Genomic DNA, 18744 nt, shown 5'->3' with positions numbered 1-18744 from the left:
GTATCTGGTCAATTTGTACCACGAAAGTAAATTACCTGCTCTCATATCGAATGCCCAAACTGGTACCTTGTCTGGCACGTTTTTAATGATCAAAGATTTCCATCAATTTGAGCCTGTCTTAGACGATGTTAGTCCTGCTGTTTTGAGAAAGTTGTATCTCCAATGGATACATGGCTCCTTACCTATTAGAGCCTTCACAAGCAAGTGGTGTCCATCTTCCCCAAAAAATTGTCCCTGCTGTACCTCGGAGCTGTAAAATGAATTGCATGTTGTGTTCTTTTGCCCTGCTTACCAAAAATCTAGAAGGAGGTGGATTATTCCTCTATGTAAAAATCTGGGGATCATCCGTTGCTCGCAAGCTTATAGAATACTTAAAAAGGATCTTTCAACTGTAATTGTTTTTGCTGTAACAAAATTCTTGGCAGCTATGTGGAACAAAAGAAGGACATATGTGAACACTGTCTGAACTAGGATCCAGTAGATACAGCTGTATAGATGCTCTGGAGCTTGAGCTTAAACTCTAGATGGGCAAGGTGGAATATTTGGTCATGTATTTTTTATTTTTTTTATATATATTCTTTGGCATTTACTATGATGTAATGATAAGTTGCTAGGACACTTGCACCTTTTTTTATTTTTTTGTGTATTTACTTGTATTGCATCAATTTTTAACTGTTTAATTATGTGATCTCTTTTATGACAATATTGTCGAAATAAAGTTGAAATGATGATGAATTCTTTAAGGAACTGGCTGTCGTTTGATTCACCAGAATTACTCAGCAGCTTCTCTTTTCTGTATACCAGCAAATGTCCATAGCTTGTTGTATCCCGTTGGTGGTTAAGGTATGCCTATACGTGGGCCCTCCTCCTGGGTGGTTGGGTCTCTGGAGTTTGCCTTAGGGTCTAGAAATGAGCATTCCTACAGAGGCACTACTGCTCCCATACCTTGATTGCTGGCAGGAAGAGGAGATCAAGGGCTTTTTCTTTCTTCTTGTGCCCCCTATAAGTGATCACCTCGTCCTTCCTGCTCTGATACCCATTATTGGCAGATGGTTGGTCCGCTAGCGATGCCTTGGAGGGTGGTATTACTTAATTTTCTAAAGAATTAAGTGCTGGTGCCCAAAGCTCTACTCCGAAGCTTGGTGGACGGTGCTATTAAATGTTGGTGACCTGAATACCAAGGCTGCATAGTATTGAATCCACCCCAGGCCTCTTTAACCCACTACCAGCTATTCCATTCCCTTTTATCTCCCTCTTGCAGGTTCCTGTTTTTTCCCTTTATAACTGGGTTTCTATCTTTGTCTTCCTCCATCTCTCCATTTTTGTTTGTTTCTCTCTCTCTTCTCGGTACCAAAAAATTAGTGGCAGTGCCCTCACTCTCACCCACAACAACTGGCTCAAATTAATCACTGGTCTAAACCACTGGCAATCACTCTAGGTGGTGTTAGCATATCAAAGCCAAACCTCTTGGCTTTGCCATGGCTTGGTTTTCTTCATTTGTTACCCGCGCCTCACCTTCCACCAGGAAACAAAATTGGTAATCTAAATGTTATGATGATCTCTGATCGTTTTATGCTGCTAACTAAGCTAAAGGTAATTTCCCCATCTCTAAGGAATGACGTTTTCAAACAGATTAATGGAGGAACCGGAAAATATGGGTGGGAGGGGGGACAACGTTCAGTAACGCTCACCAGTTAAAAAAGGTGAATAAAAAAATCTCTGTCCTGGGTAGGGGAGAAGGGTTGATGGTGATGTACCTTGATATTTCCGATTTGTTGTTGCCACTACCGTTCTTTCAGCAGCTAAACAGGGACGAATAGCACATTAAAGCCAAACCTCTTGGCTTTGCCAGGACGTTGTTTTCTTAATTGCTTACCCGCGCGGCACCTTCCACCAGAAAAAAAATGGTCATCTACATGTGATGATGATCCGTGATAGTTTAATGCTGCTAACTAAGCTAAATGTAGCTTCTCCATCTCTAAGGAGTGACCTTTTCATACTGATTGAGGAACAGGCAAACGGGGGGCAAAAGTTCTGTAATGCTCACAAATTAAATACTGAATAAAAAATCTCTGGGGAGAAGTGTTGATGGTGGTACACTTTGATATTAGCTGTTTATTGTTGCCTCTGTTGTTCTTTCAGCAGCTATACAACTGGGCCGAATGGTCATAACTTGGTATCCAACCCTTTCATTGCATTTGTATTAAGTTGACGTTGCATGTTATTAAATGTTATGGGTTTAAAAACAAACATGTTAAAAAGGTTTCAAGTAACAGAGAATGCCCTTGGTGGCTTAGCAAACTTTGATTTATTGTTCTAAAGTTTAACAACTTTTTATCTCCCACTTTTTTGTCTCAAAAGTGCTTTGTTTTGTCAGTCACTGTAATTTTAACAGTGTATGTACTCCTTATTTCAGGATTATTATACTATTATCAAGAATCCGATGGATTTGACAACCATTAAGAAACGCCTAGAATACAACTACTACACGAAGGCAATCGATTGCATTGAAGATTTTAATACTATGTTTACCAACTGCTACATGTATAATAAGGTATGTCATTTAAATAGCATGCTTATAGCCTTTCTGAAAGACCATATTAGACATACCTCACAGAAACGTGTTGATCTCAGTTTTGCCAAACTTAGCATACCATACTTTACTCAAGCTTCGCTGTTTTTTTTGTTTTCTTGTGAAAAAGATGCGATGTAAAACAACTCAAATGCAAACTATGTAAAAATTACCTAATATAAACAACCATATATAAGCTATGTAAAATGTTATTATTCCTATATGTTGCGCATTATATAATGGGGGTGAGGAATGGGGTTTCTTTTTTCGTAGGAAATTGATAGCAGGGTTTTTTTCTACCGATGTCAGAAGTGTATTTGGTAGGCTTATCTGTCGAACATCACAAATTCTGCTGTATGTGTGGATTTAAACTCTCCAGTGGCACCTCCTGAAGGAGTACCTGTACTGGTATGGGGAGAAATAGGCAGGTGCTGGTCTTGTAGTTGGCATGGCAGTGTATGTGGCTTTGTGCCGCGTCCTTAGTGCCACATGTGTTTTGCCATTCGCACTGCAGTGCATATTTCTAACAATATAGCTGTTTGCGAAATGCCAGGGTGAGGAGCAAGGGATATCAGAAGTCAGGCATGCATCGCCCACTGGGCTGAAAGAGCTTTAGCTCCTCCGCACGTCAATTTCTTTGGGCTGAGATTGTTGGGGTGGGGCTGCTAGTCTGCCAACCTGGCATGCAGGGCAGACACTTTAAAGTGTTTGTATCGGCTCTCAACCATGTTTGAGACAGTCTTGCTTAGCTATTTTACATCATTTCAAGGGGGGGGGGAGGTGTGAATGGGGGGGCTGTCACCTGCACCACCCTGCCTAATCATTTCCCTTTCAACGAATATTGCCAGGTGTCAGTTCGGGCTGGACTGTTCCCATTAGGCACAGGGTGAAGACTGATTTGCATATGACGGGTTCAAACTGGAATGGCATGGTGAGCAAAAAAATGATGGATTTAGACCCAGATCTATGTACTGGGGTGAATGTATGACATTGTTCTGCATTCTGTCCATCAACTGTTTTTGCATTAGTCACCCTGAGTGGGACGGGTATGCTCAGACGCGAGTCCCGTGCTCTCCATGCCACTGGAATCAAGCTATCCTGGCTGAGTAAGGGCTGAAAGCCCAAAACCATTCTTAGGATGCTTGTTTCCAGTTCCAGTTTGCATATGGCTGGTTAAAACTGGAATGATGGATTTAGGCCCAGATCCCTGCACTGGGGTGAATGTATGACATTATTCTGCATTCTGTCCATCAACTGTTGTTTTTTCAGGTGTCAAGGCCGCATAGACCACAGCTGCTGTTATTAACCCCTTCGCTGCTAGGCCTTTTCCCCTCCTGTGCTAAGCCCTTTTTTGGCGATTTGGGGTAGTGCGCGCTTAGGCCCTTGTAACTTTTTGACCACATAAGGTATCCACGCCAAATTTGCGTCCTTTTCTTCCAACATCATGTGGATTCTAAAGGCACCCAGGGTTTGTGGATTCCCTTGGAGGGGTCCCAGAAATTAACCAAAATATAGTGATTTTTTTGTTTTTTTCAGAAAAATGGGAAAAACGGGCTGCAAATGAAAGCCTCTGGGTTTTTCCCTGAAAATGTTATCAAAAAAGGGTTTGTGGGGCTGAAATCTCCATTTTCTCAGCTTTTAGGAAATGACAGTCTTTTGTCAGAGAACCGACATTTTTCACAGTTTTGGCATTTTTCTGGGACATAGCCTATTTTTGCTATTTTTAGAGCTTTCCACCTCCTTCCACTTACTGGTAGAAATGAGTTTGAAAGCAATAATGGATCCTAGAAAGCTGTACATTTCCGAAAAGTAGACAAAATTCTGAATTCAGAAAGGGGTCATTTGTCTAAATCCATGAAGGTTTCTTTATAGAAACTAAGTTAAATATTGGAATAATTGAAAATTTGTTGAAAAAAACAGCCTTTTGTCTCAACGTTTTCACCTATAACTTTTTCTAATTTTGACAGCTCTTGGAAAGCAATATACCGTTACATCCGTTAGACCAGGGGTCTCCAACAGGTCGATCGCAAGCTACCAGTAGCTCGCCGACCCTCTGGGAGTAGCTTGCGCTGCTCTGTAAATATAAAGATGTATTTTAAGCATTTTATTTTTTGGCCCTTCATTGTCTTTTTCGAGTTATAAGCCATTGCCCGCCCTCACACTAACCAGCTGCTCTGATTAGCCGAAATGAGCTTAGCTGGGGTGGGGCGGGTCAATAAACGTAACGTTCTTCCTGCTGTCACACGCCGCCTGCATTTTCCAGGCAGGCTCCGCACTAAATACTCATCCTCCTGGAAAGCTGCGCAGGACTGGTACGTGTGCCCCTGGCCTGGATTTATAGCAGAGTTGTTAAATCCGGCTAAGTGCATTGTAAGTCCTTTGATTTTAACATCGGTTGCCACTGGGCTTTATATCGGACTTCAGTAACAAAGCGCAGTGGCAGCCGATGTTAAAATCAAAGCTCCTTGCAGGCACAGAGCTGCTACCGCGGTCACAGCAGATGTAAAAATCCAAAGTCCTTGCCTGCTCTAACTGCTTTCACTGACTACAGCACGCTTTAAATTTGCTTTGCGTGGTAGTCAGTGAAAGCTGCTCAGTGAATGCAAAGAAATCTGATTTTAACGTCTGTTGCCTCCGTACTTTTCTTCTACTGTCGATAATAAAGTGTGGTGGCAGCCGACCTTAAGATCCAAGTTCTGCGCAGGCACTGAGCTGCTACCACAGTGGAGGCCAAGGTTAAAATCAAAAGACCTTGTCTGCCCTGAAGTGCTTTCACCGACTTCAACACGCTTTATATTTGCCTTCGTGTTGAAGTCATTGAAAGTGGCTTAGTGCATGCAAGGCCCTTTGATTTTAACATCGGGTGCCGCCGTGCCTTATATCTGCCTTTGGTAATAAAGTACAGTGGTAGACTCGTCTAGGGCATTACAAGTACTCTAAGTAAAAGTATTTTCTAAAAACAAATGGAAAGACGGAGAAGTGTATTATGAACAGATAGTACACTATGCTGTGGGATAATGTCTGTAAAAAGATTATTGTTGTAGCAGTGCTGCTATATTGAACATGGCTGCTTGTGCAGTAATAAGTGGCATGGGTGTGGCCCGCTCAAAGAATGTAGGGGGAATTTACTCTGCAATGTAAAAAATGAAAGCACAAAAAACTATTCAAATATGGTAGTACGCTACAATATTTGGCAATACTGCGGTAAAAGGGGATTATAGCAGGACTGCAGCTAGGGGTATGGTGGCTGCTTGTGCAGTAACAGAACATGTAGTATGTTTATTCATTGTATTGTTTGGCAAGGTTAAAGCATGTACAGCGATTGTGTATAGCCACGCTGTACTTTGGACAGCACCTGCACAGAACATCGGCTGGCTTGAACCTGTTATTGATCTGACTATGAAGCTTTCCGTTTATTGTGGTATGGCTGAAGGACATTTCCATATGTTTCATGCTACTATAATTACTGGAAGTAGAAGAGGACTGTGCAGTGAGTGCAAGGCTTAGCAGACAGCCTGTTGCTGAGCATTGCAGAGCAATGCATTTTCTGAAAATGTACTTTGCAGAGTTGAAGCATGTGTTACTGACCTGGGTGAAGTGCTTTATAATGAAAGTAAGGTTGCAGCCTTTCCAAATATCGGCCATTTATTGTTCCAATAGTCTGCACGCTTAACATATTAATATAATAACGTGTATTTGTAAAGCGCACATTCATCCAGAGGTCTCTTGGTGCTGAATAACAGATGTTCATTGTTACCCAACTCAATGGTACTCATGCAAAGGACCGGACAAGAATGAAAATCATATGTATTCATTTGCAACAACTTTTCTCTCTTTGTTTTAGTTTTTTCATAATGAAGAAAGGGGAAGCCTTCTGTTGCAGCATGTTTATAGTGCTTACTTATGTGTGGCACTGAAGCACTCATTTACAGGGTTAGCAAGCTATGGCATGTGTCGGGTGGGTGGTTCAAAGTGTTTTCTTTGGTTTTTGACCCTATGTGGTAAGTGTTTCCCTGTCTTGCCTGATGAACACCAAGGTGCAGTTATCGTTATCATGTTATGGGAAGCAGTGTGTAGCATTGTGGTGAATGAGGTGTGAGACAGATATACAGTTTTGTTATGAATTTCAGTTTGCTGACAGCTTTTAACTGCTCTATAGGTCTATTTTGTTAAAACCACAGTATGGGCCACAAAGAAATTAGCCTTAAATACAATGAAACAGGGCGTGGGAGGTGTCTCCGAAAAATGAGCGAGTTGCTTGGCCTTAAGTAGCTCACGGCTAATTTCACTGATCAGAAGTAGCTCTCACTACAGAAAAGGTTGGAGATCCCTGCGTTAGACCTTCCTGGTTGTGGGGATATATAGGACTTGTAGTTTTACCAAGAACCCGACGAACCCAGATCCAAAAACTGAGCAGCAACTTGCAATGGTATTTTTTCATTTACTGGGTATAGAGCATTTTGTCTTGGACAATGTATACATGGAAAAATCTGTATGAAGGGGGCGTGGCTTGGCCGCCGATGGCGATGGTCGCCTGAGAGCTCGGCTCCGGGACTGAGCCCGCTTTGATCCTGCAGATCGGAGTCCGCGGGGCACCCTAGCCCCCGCAAACCGGAGATCGGACCAGTGGGGTCCTGATGGAACGCCCGGCGACACCTGTAAACCGGCGGTTTTGATGAAAAATCGAAGTTTAGAGGACCGCGAAGCGAGACCCAAGATGGCGCCCGGACCTTCTCGATTGCTTTGTCGAGACCCTAGACCTGCGGGAGCCGAGTAGGACCCCGCGCATCCTATCTACATCCTATCTCTCCGAGACACGTTGGTCTGGTTGAATATTTGGAAGGGTCCGAGCGCGATGGCTGTCCCCAGACGAGTTCTTCATCGCATTTTCGGTGAAATCAGGCCACGGGCGACCAGAGGCCCTGCATGGAGAGACGATTCCACGGGCCACACCAGACTGCCCCCCACCGTGCGCCTGCACTCGCCGAAACCCCGTGCACTTCATGGGCAGCACAGCGACCTGGCGCCACAGAGTTTCCGGTGGCACTGGTGATTCTCGTTCCAGATCCACATCGATCAGGCGGACCTGCCCGACTTGGCGCCGATCATCCCCGCCTCCCTCTTGTTGGCTTCCGGCGACACGACGGTGGAACGACCCGAAGGTTCGGAGGAGTAGTGGACCCTGGCGACGATACTCGACGGCCCCCAGCACAACGACTCCGTGCCAGGAGCGCCATAGCTGACGTCCACACTTGGTGGTGCCTCTGACGAACTTCCCTCTGCGGTATTTAACCACTATGGGGAAACCAAGAGGACCCAAAGCGACCACCCCGGCTGCCTCGGACACGGAGGCGCCGGATAAAGAGGATCGAGGTGACCCGGAGAGCTCCGGTGGCCCCCACCTGCAACAACAATTTGACCGGGTTCTGGAAGCGATTGCAACCACGCGCTCAGCCCTACAGCAAGACATCGCCCAGGTGGCGACGAGCCTGGGCCTCCTCAGGGCAGACCACGGCAAGCTATCTGACAGGGTTAAGGAGGTGGAGGATTCGGTGAAGGTCCTGGAACCGACACAGAAGACTCTGGCCGCGACAATGAAGGATGCCATGACCCAGATTGAGGCCCTGGAGAGACGGGCGGAGGATGCCGAAGGCCGTAATAGGCGGAACAATATTCGGGTGGTGGGCCTGCCGGAAAAGATCGAAGATGGTGACATGGTGGCCTACTTGGAAGCATGGCTCCGGGACAAAGTAGCTCCGGAGGGCCTGTCCTCCTTCTACACCTTGGAATGAGCGCACAGGGTGCCGGCGAGGCCGCCGCAACAGGGCCGCGCCCCGCGACCAGTGGTGGCGCGGTTACTGCACTTTCGGGACAGAGACCTCATCCTCAATGCCGCCAGGCATAACGGCCCTTATCAGGTGGAGAATAGCCAGGTGAACATTTTCCCGGATTACACTTATGAGACCCAGCGTAAACTGGCTTCTTTCCTGGCGGTCAAGCGTGAGCTCCGGAGCGAGGGCATCCAATATTCGCTACTGTTCCCTGCAAGGTTCCGCATCATCATGGACGGCAAAACCCAGTTCTTCGATTCCCCGGAGGAAGTTTGCAATTGGCTAGAACTTTATAGGGCCGGCAAGGATGGCTATGGCTCGTCGTCTCAGCTGGCCGTGGAACCTGGGCAGCAACGTCGTTCCAAAAGGCTCCGCAGCCGCCGTGGCAAGCCAGGCAGGCCTTCGACTATGGAGACAATGGCGGAGCGGCGAGGAGTGCTGGAGATGGTGTCTACTCCATCTGGATCGCAAAGTGGCCCCATTGTGGAGGAACTGGAACCTGGAGGCGAGGGGGCGCAGACAGACACGGAGGATTCAGAAACTGATAGTGTCCACTTGCCAGTGGTTACTCCAGACTCGGCTGAGGGCATTCTGGACGGACAGGGATGACTGGGTGAGCTACTTCCATTTGGGTGGGGGTCTGAGGCGGGGGTGGTAGGGGAGGCGATCGATTGCGAGATCCGGTGGAGGTGGGAGGGTGCCCTGCTCGAGCGGTAGCTTTTTGTTTTGGGCTCGATCCAGTCTCGGTAGTCCGAGACTCGAGGGCCCATCGCTGGCGCCCAGCCCGCACCTAGCCCTTAAGGCTTCTCTGCGGTGGCGACCGCAGGATTAGTCGGGGATTGTGGGATTGTTGGGGACATGGTTTGGATGGGAACTAGATGGCACTATTTGGGTCCTGTTCTGGGGAGGGTGGGAGGGGGGTTTGTTTCAGACGGGGGTTGTTCTTTTTTTGGGGAAAATGGCCGCCATCAGTGTTGACTTGACTGTCGCTTGTCCTTTGTTGGAGCCTTGGTTGGGAAGCCCGGAACGGACACTATGGGACAATGGTTGAAATTGATAATGTGAAATGCATCACTTGGAATGTGCGGGGGCTTCACACTATGTCTAGGCGGCACAAAGTTCACGCTTATTTAGTGCGTAGGGGAGTACAGATAGCTCTGCTGCAGGAGACTCATCTCAACAAGGCGGAAGGGGCTGCGCTTCAGCGTAGATGGAGAGGGCAGGTCTTCTATACCTCGTACTCAGCGTATGCAAGAGGGGCGCTAATATGGATCAGGGCTGGGGTTCCCTTTCAGGTGGCGAAATCTGTGGTAGATCCGGAGGGTCGTTACGTGGCTCTCTCAGGCACACTTGGGGGTAGGGACTTAAGCATTTGCTGTATTTATGCACCTAATGTGGACCAGCTTGCCTTCCTCTCCAGGTTATCGGGTTCGTTGGCCCACTTTCTTTCGGGAACCCTCTTACTTGGCGGTGATTTCAATTCGGTAGTAGACGTAGAGGCCGACCGCTCGCACCCCCCCCCCCTCCCAGACTCCCCAGTCCGACGGGTGGCTAAAGGGAGGAAGGAATGGCAGGCACATTGGGGGCTCACGGACATCTGGAGGGCACAACACCCAGACTCTAGGGATTACTCCTATTTCTCTGGCCTACATGAGTTGCACGTGCGATTAGATGGGTTTCTGGGATCGGCGGAGTTGATATCCGCAGCGGTCCGCTCTGAATATTTGACCAGGACCCTCTCGGACCATAACCCCCTCCTGGTGGACCTCCGGTGGTTCCCCGGGGTTCCTAATGTGCCCACCTGGAAAATGAGACCGGAGATCTTGGAGGACACAGTCTTTAAGGCGGACCTGGAGGACAAAATCTCGGAGTATTTTACGTCCAATGGGGGTACTGCGGGATCGAGGGCGTTGGAGTGGGACGCCTTTAAGGTTGTGATCAGGGGCTACTGCATTTCTAAAAAAGTGGGCATGCGGCGGGTCATCCTTGATGACTTGGCCGCGGCGGATCGGAAGCTCCGCGACATGGAGCTTCGCCGCCCCGGTCATCCTGAACTCCAGGAGCGTACGGCAGCGGCGAGAGAGACTGTGGCGGTGGAAGTTGAACGGCTCTGCTGCTTCGATTATAAGGCCTACACTACTAGGTCACTCACAGAGGGGGACAGGTCGGGCGCGCTGTTAGCGTGGCTAGCCAATCCTACGCGCCGGACCTCGCTGACGACGTCCATGCGTACGTCTGAAGGATCTGAGGTGCACACCCAGCCGGAGATTTTGGACTTCTACCTGCGCTACTATGAGCAACTATACCGCAGCTCCTCGGCCAGGGACCCCGCCCTGATTGATGAGTATCTGCAACCCCTAGAGTTGCCAACGCTGGAGCCGGAAACAGCGAAGGCTCTGGGCTCCGATATCGAATTAGGTGAAATTCGTAGCGCCATTAAAGGGATGGCGAGGAATAAGACCCCGGGCCTGGATGGCCTCCCGGTTGAATTCTACTCCGCCTACGCTGACCTGCTGGCGCCTCGGCTGTTAATAGTTTACAGAGAGGCGAAGAGATTGGGTCACCTCCCTGGCTCGATGTGTGAGGCCTTAGTGGTTCCCCTCCTCAAACCTGGAAGAGATTCGACCGACCCGGCATCCTACCGACCATTATCGATGCTGACGGTCGATTATAAGATCCTGAGCAGCATACTGGCATCGAGGCTGCTAGGGCACATGCGCTCTTTAGTACACGAGGACCAGGCTGGATTCATTCCTAAGCGAAACACAACCATGAACATTCGTAGACTGTTTCGCTTACTGGGGGAACCGCACGTAGACGCCCCGTGCCCGGTGGTTCTTTCGGTGGATTTGGAAAAGGCCTTTGATAGTCTCGAATGGGCCTACCTGCGTAGAGTACTGCTGCGGTTCGGTCTGGGGGAGGGCTTTGTCAGGTGGACCACGGTGTTGTATGCCTCGGCGTCGGCCAGGGTGAGGGCAGGCCCACTGATTTCCCCGCAATATCCGGTGGAGAGGGGCACGAGGCAGGGTTGCTCACTATCCCCGCTGCTCTTCGCGCTAGCGGTGGAGCCGCTGGCGCTGTTGCTCCGGTCCGGGACCTCCTTTAGCGGCTTGCGGACACCGTCTGGCCCGCATCATGTTTCGCTTTATGCGGATGACCTATTGCTCTTCCTCGAGGACCCGAATGCTGCCCTGAATGGGGCTGCGACGGCACTAACGGCTTTTGAGGAGGTTTCGGGCCTTCGGGTGAATTGGGCCAAGACCTGTCTGTTCCCGGTTCGCAGGGGATCGCCCAGACCTGACATCAGTGGGGAAATTAGGTGGGAACCTAACTGTTTCAAATACCTGGGGGTATATGTATACCATGACCCCACTGACCTCCTGGATGGGAATATAGCCCGCTGTACTCGCGCGTTGCGAGGTAGCATGGACTTTTGGGCTACCTTGCCGCTCTCGGTGGCAGGGCGGATCGCTCTGTTGAAAATGGTGGCCTTCCCCCGGTTGCTCTACTACTTTCGAGCGCTACCGATTTGGATCCCGCCGGCCACCTTTCGGCTATTGCGATCCATGGTGGTGGGATTCCTTTGGGGTTCGGGCCGCCGGAGAGTGGCCCTCAAGACTTTGATGAGGCCGAAATCTGAGGGTGGCCTTGCGTTGCCGGATTTCGAGAAATATTACCTGGCGGCGCAACTGCAGACCTTCACCCAGGAGGTCGCCACGGAGTTTCGTGGCCCGGAGACCGGGAGGGGCGTGGGGATGCCTAGGCATGTTATCTCCTTCATCACCTTACGACAACGTTTGGCCTTGCAAGACCTGAGGCTTGAGGAAAAGACCATTCGATTATGTTGGAATCGCGCACACGCCCGGGAACAGCTGAGGGTTCCATATGCACCCGAAATACCACTAGGGATGTTGACGGCACTGCCTCACGGGGGAGATTGGTCACGCCTGGGACACTGGGAGGACGCGGGATTGCAGTTAGTGGGGGACCTTTATGAGGACGGGCGCTGTTGCCCTTCCAGGAGATCATAGACCGCTTTGACGTCCCCCGAGGCGACTTCCTGTTACACGCAGCTTTGGTCCGAGCGATTCAGGCGCAATGGAAAAGTGGACTGGAGGAGCCGCCTACGTCCCCGGTGTGCCAGTATGTTATGATGTCGGCGGGGACGGTCAAGACGGTTACGTGCCTATATAGCAGATTGGTTAACGACGGGTTGACCCCCCTCGCCATTTTACGGACCCGCTGGGAGGCAGACATAGGGAAGGAGATCCCGGAGACGACCTGGTCACAGCTTACGCGTCGGGCCTGGAAGGGCACACGCCACGCCCGCTTCCAACTGGTCCACTTCTACATACTCCACAGGGCCTATTTGACCCCGGTGAAGATTCAGCAATATTTCGCCGCGGATTCTGCAGAGTGTCCCAGGTGCCGGGCCCTTGAATCGGACCTCCTTCACATGCTGTGGTCTTGCCCAGCGCTGTCCTCCTATTGGCTTGGAGTGGGGGACACTCTGAATAGGGTAACGGGGAGGTCCTTGGCGGTCGACGCGGCGGTGGGGCTCCTACACTGGTTCCCGCATACCCCCAAAAATAAAATTTCAAGTAAATTTATTGACTTGGGGCTCCTCCTTGCTAAGCGGGAGGTGACCAGGAATTGGAAGGCAAGAGTTGGTCCGACAGGTGCTAGGTGGCACAGCGAACTTTTGAAATGGGCGGCGGGGGAGAGCACTCTGCGATACCAATTGGCTAGGCGGCAGCATAACGAAAGTGCGCAGGAATCAGCACTAGAATGGGAGACGTTAGTGCAGGCCCTTAGAGATTATTGCGCTTCCAGTGATTCCGAGACTGATGATGCACCACATTCCGAGTCCCGATAATCCATCATACTTCAGATTACTATAGAATCACCGGGGTTTTCCCACAGGCCTTCCTACACGTACTACAAAGCACACTGATGGTTGGGTTGGGGTGGGTACTAGTTGAGTCATTGGGCTGTTGGGGGGCGGGGGGGGGGGTTTATGTCGCCCTTTTTTGTAGGTTGATCTAGAAAAGCAGATGAAGACCATTGGATCATCCGGACTGGCTTCGACCTTCTTTCAGTTCCCCTCTGGTATTCGCCGCCCGAACCTCGGGTTGTGGGCTGAATGGCTGTGTACACTTATCTTTTTGTAGGGGGAGATTTGATATGTTCGATATCTCTGATTACACTTGTGTTGCTAGTCCGATATGTAATCTTGGCTAATTCCTGCAATAAAAATATATTTTAAAAAAAAATGGAAAAATCTGTATGAAAGACACCTATGTATTTCTGAATTGGGTACAAATTATAGAGTTCAGAAACAGTATATAATTGCTAATTTTCAAAATTGGGAATACTCATACTAGCATGAGAATTATTGGTCATTTTTCAAAACATTTTTTTTTTTACACAATGTCTTTCATTGAAAGGGAGAAATGCGCGAAAGCTCAATTGGTAATAACAGTTGATTTACAAATCTGAATTACCCCAAGTCTCCCGACAAAAACGGTACCTCACTTGTGTGGGTCGGCCTTGTGCCTGCGACAGGAAACGGTGCAAAATGCAACGTGGTGACACCTAAATTTTGCAGTTACAAATTGACCCTTTTTTCGCAAAGTGCCTACCTGTAGTTTTTGCACCCTAGCTCTGCCGGCGCCTAGGGAAACCTAGCAAACCTATACATTTTTGAAAAGTAGACACCCAGGGGAATTCAGGATGGGGTGACTCGACTGCCTACCACCAGGTATTGTTACCCAGAATCCCTTGCAAAGCTAAGAATTTGACAAAAAAAACACATTTTCCTCACATTTCTGTGGAGGAAAGTTCTGGAATCTGCGTGGATCAACAAATTTCCACCCACCCAGTGTTTCCCCAGGTCTCCCGAAAACAATGGTACCTCACTTGCCTGGGTAGGCATAGTGGCTGCGACACGAAACAGCGCAAAACGCAACGTGGTCGCACCTCAATGTCCCAGTGAAATCTTGCGCTCTTTGGACAAAGAGACTACCTTTTGTTTTTGAGCCCTAGCTCTGCCAGCACCTAGGGAAACCTAGCAAACCTATATATTCTTGAAAAGTAGACACCCAGGGGAATTCAGGATGGGGTGACTCGACTGCCTACCACCAGGTTTTGTTACCCAGAATCCCTTGCAAAGCTAGGAATTTGTAAAAAAAAAACACATTTTCCTCACATTAGTGTGAAGGAAAGTTCTGGAATCTGCGTGGATCAACAAATTTCCACCCACCCAGCGTTCCCCCAGGTCTCCCAAAAAAAATGGTACCTCACTTGCGTGGGTAGGCATAGTGGCTGCGACATGAAACAGCGCAAAACGCAACATGGTCGCACCTCAATTTCCCAGTAAAATTTTGCACTTTTTGGACCAAAAGACTACCTTTTGTTTTTGCGCCCTAGCTCTGCCAGCACCTAAGGAAACCTAGCAAACCTATACATTTTTGAAAAGTAGACACCCAGGGGAATTCAGGATGGGGTGACTCCTCTGCCTACCCTCAGGTTTTGTTACCCAGAATCCCTTGCAAAGCTAAGATTTTGACCAAAAAAACCACATTTTCCTAACATTTCTGTGGTGGAAAGTTCTGGAATCTGCGTGGATCAACAAATTTCCACCCACCCAGCGTTCCCCTAGGTCTCCCAAAAAAAATGGTACCTCACTTGCGTGGGTAGGCATAGTGGCTGCAACAGGAAACGGTTCAAATTGTACGGTGGTGAATTTACAATATCCAATTGCAAAACAACCTTGATTTTGGGGGGGGGGGGGGGGGGGGCGGCACCTGAGTCTTTGGCCCGGGGCTCGGTGGTATTCTTTGGAAACTACCAAACCCAAACAGTTCTGAAAAGTAGATACCCAGGGGAGTCCAGGGAGGTATGGCATGCGTAGGTCCCCCAATGTTCTCCTACCCAGAACTCCTTGCAAACCTTAAAATTAGGTAAAAATATCACTTTTCCAAACTTTTTTGCGTGGGATCTCCGTGCCGGCAAAAATGTCCAACCACCCAGCGTTCCCCTTGTTCTCCCGAGTAAAAGGATACCTCACTTGTGTGGGTGCCCCAAAGCAGAACAGTCCGAAAATGAATTTTGAAAAAGTAGTATTTGAGTTTCACAAATTAACCCCCCCTGCCTTAGACACAGGCCTTTGGCCCACCCACACAAGTGAGGTATCATTTTACTCGGGAGACCAAGGGGAACGCTGGGTGGTAGGACATTTGTGCCGACACGGAGATCCCACGCAAAAATGTATGGAAAACTGTTTTTTTAACCTAAATTTGTGGTTTGCAGGGATTTCTGGGTAGGAAAACATTAGGGGACCCACGCATGCCATTCCTCCCTGGACTCCCCCGGGTGTCTAGTTTTCAGAACTGTTTGGGTTTGGTAGTTTCCAAAGATGCCCGCCGAGCCCCGGTCCAAAAACTCAATCCTACCCCCCAAAAAAGAAGGTAATGTTAATATTGGTTATTGTAATTTCTCCACCGTACTATTTGGACCGTTTCCTGTGGCAGCCACTATGCCTACCCATGCAAGTGAGGTACCATTTTTATCGGGAGACCTGGGGGAACGCTGGGTGGGAGGAAATTTGTGTGAGCCCAGTGACGCCACGCTTTCCCACGCATAAAAAGTGTGAAAAAACTGATTTTTCCAGCAAAAATTGAAGTTTGCAAGGGATTCTGGGTAAAGGAACGTTGGAGGATCCACGCAAGCCATACCTCCTTGGAAGCCCCCGGGTGTCTACTTTTCAGAAATGTATGGGTTTGGTAGGTTTCCCTAGATGGCCGTCTAGCACGGGGCCAAAAACTCAGGTAACCCCTCTTGCAAAAGCTGGCGGTATTGACATTCAATACAACCAGCTTTTGCAAGAGGGGTTACCTGGGTTTTTGGCCCCGTGCTAGACGGCCATCTAGGGAAACCTACCAAACCCACACATTTCTGAAAAGTAGACACCCGGGGGCTTCCAAGGAGGTATGGCTTGCGTGGATCCTCCAACGTTCCTTTACCCAGAATCCCTTGCAAACCTCAATTTTAGCTAAAAAAAATCAGTTTTTTCACACTTTTTTGCATGGGAAAGCGTGGCATCACTGGGCTCACACAAATTTCCTCCCACCCAGCGTTCACCCAGGTCTCCCGATAAAAATGGTACCTCACTTGCGTGGGTAGGCATAGTGGCAGCAACAGGAAACGGTCCAAATCGTACAGTGGAGAATTAAGTTTTCAATTTGAGAGCGTGTGATTCAAGGAAATTGTGACAGACAATTTCAAGTTTGCAGGAGATTCTGGATAAAAATCAACAATAGAATTCACCAGAAAGACATGACCATATACTTCCATGGTTTAACAATATTAACTAAATTTAGTAAGTTATTTATAGCTATAATGTACACCGGAACAGAGTTACTCAAAGTCAAACATTCAAGGCACGGCTAACTATTCCTCAAAGACACACACATACAGGTTGGATTTGGCACGAGGGCGAGTGATGGTTCAGTACATAAAATTTTATTAACAAGATATTTCAAAAAATGAAATGCTCTGTCAATAAATAAATGCATAAAAACCGAACCAGTGACTCGCAACTCGTGAGCTGTAAAGCCACTACAAGGCTTTAACCGTTTTACAGGCCATTCACGTGCCTTTCATCCGGAAAGAACAGCAACACATTACAACAATCACAATAAGGGACAAGGTACACCCTACTTCAGAAAGAGATAAAAGACAAACATTACTGCACAGCCATCTAATCCGCAAGCACACACACATTCTGGTTGGATTTGGCACGAGGGTGAGTGATGATTCGGTACATACAATTGTATTCGCAAGTAATTTCAAAAAATGAAATACACTGCGTATAATTGAAAGTATGATAAACTGAACCACTGACTCGCAGCTCGTGAGCTGTAAAGCCACGTCAAGGCACCAACCTCTTTACAGGCCATTCATACACCTTTCGTACGTGTGACACATACAAAACATTCACACCGCCAGCCGCGGACCCATCACATTTCAACACTCACACCAGCAGACAGCGCCATTCAAGGGCCCATCACTTTCACACGCCCACATTTATGACATTGCAACAACACAAAATGATGGACTGCGTGGAGTGTCACTCACCTAGCAGTGTGTGTAGTGACCAACAGAAAGTAACTACTCACACACCGCCAGCCGAGCGCCAGTCCACCGACACCACCATCCAAGCACCAGACCATGCACACCACTAGCCAAACACCACTCAGCGCACACCGACAGCCAAGTACCACTCCAGACACACCACCAGCCAAGCAACACTCCACGCACACTGCAAGCCAAGCGGCACTCCACACACAACGCCAGCCAAGCACCACTCCGTGCACAGACAGCCAAGTACCACTCCCCACACACCGCCAGCCAAGCGCCACTCCACGCGCACCACCATCCAAGCACCGGACCATGCACACCGCCAGCCAAACACCACTCAGCGCACACCGACAGGCAAGCACCACTCCACACACACCACCAGCCAAGCACCACTCCACGCACACCCCAAGCCAAGTGCCACTCCACAAACACCGCCAGGCAAGCACCACTCCGTGCACAGACAGCCAAGTAGCACTCCACGCACACCACCAGCCAAGCGCCACTCCACACACACCACCAGCCAAGCGCCACTCCATACACACCACCAGCCAAGCGCAACTCCACACACACCGCCAGCCAAGCACCACTTCGTGCACAGACAGCCAAGTATCACTCCACGCACACCACCAGCCAAGCGCCACTCCACGCACACCACCAGCCAAGCGGCACTCCACGCACACCACCAGCCAAGGACAAATCCAAACACAACACCAGGCAAGCGCAAGAGCACGCACACGGCCAACAAAACACCAGACCACGCACACCGCCAGCCAAGCACCAGTCCACAGACACCGCCAGCCAAGCACCAGTCCACAGACACCGCCAGCCAAGCGCCAAACCATGCACACCGTCAGACAATGAACACTACACACAAACCAACATCATACTTTAGTTTTTTTTAATACAATAAAAACAAAAACAAATTGCAAATTGATACAAATCTACTAACTCAACAACTACACTAAAAAGACTACACAAATTCAAACTTTGAAACTGAACAATAAGACCAACCAGTTCACTTTACCACTCATTGATACTCCCAAAAATTCTTTTGCGTGTGGTACAATCTAAAACAAGCAGGTACACACAGCCCGGGTTTGAAGGGCAGTCAGGGCAGTACAAACGAACCTCCTTCCGCAAACCTCTTCGCCAACAGACTCTACATCTCCGACTGGGAAAGTCTTTTGAGGTTGTAGGAGG

General features: G+C 48.7%; 1 protein-coding gene across 2 annotated transcripts in view; it reads left to right on the top strand.

Moving 5' to 3' along the window:
* BRDT (bromodomain testis associated) overlaps positions 1 to 18744 on the top strand; it is a 2469968-nt gene that overhangs the window by 339253 nt on the left and 2111971 nt on the right. For both annotated transcript variants that reach the window (XM_086953938.1, XM_086953937.1), the window contains one exon: positions 2417 to 2554. In XM_086953938.1, the coding sequence (XP_086810064.1) occupies positions 2417 to 2554 (138 nt within the window). The remainder of the gene's footprint in view (positions 1 to 2416; positions 2555 to 18744) is intronic.

This window comes from Lissotriton vulgaris, chromosome 1_1, assembly GCF_964263255.1.
Source record: "Lissotriton vulgaris chromosome 1_1, aLisVul1.2, whole genome shotgun sequence".
Lineage (NCBI taxonomy): Eukaryota > Metazoa > Chordata > Amphibia > Caudata > Salamandridae > Lissotriton > Lissotriton vulgaris.
Note: the sequence above shows the minus strand (reverse complement) of the source record. Positions and strands in the feature narration are given on the sequence as shown.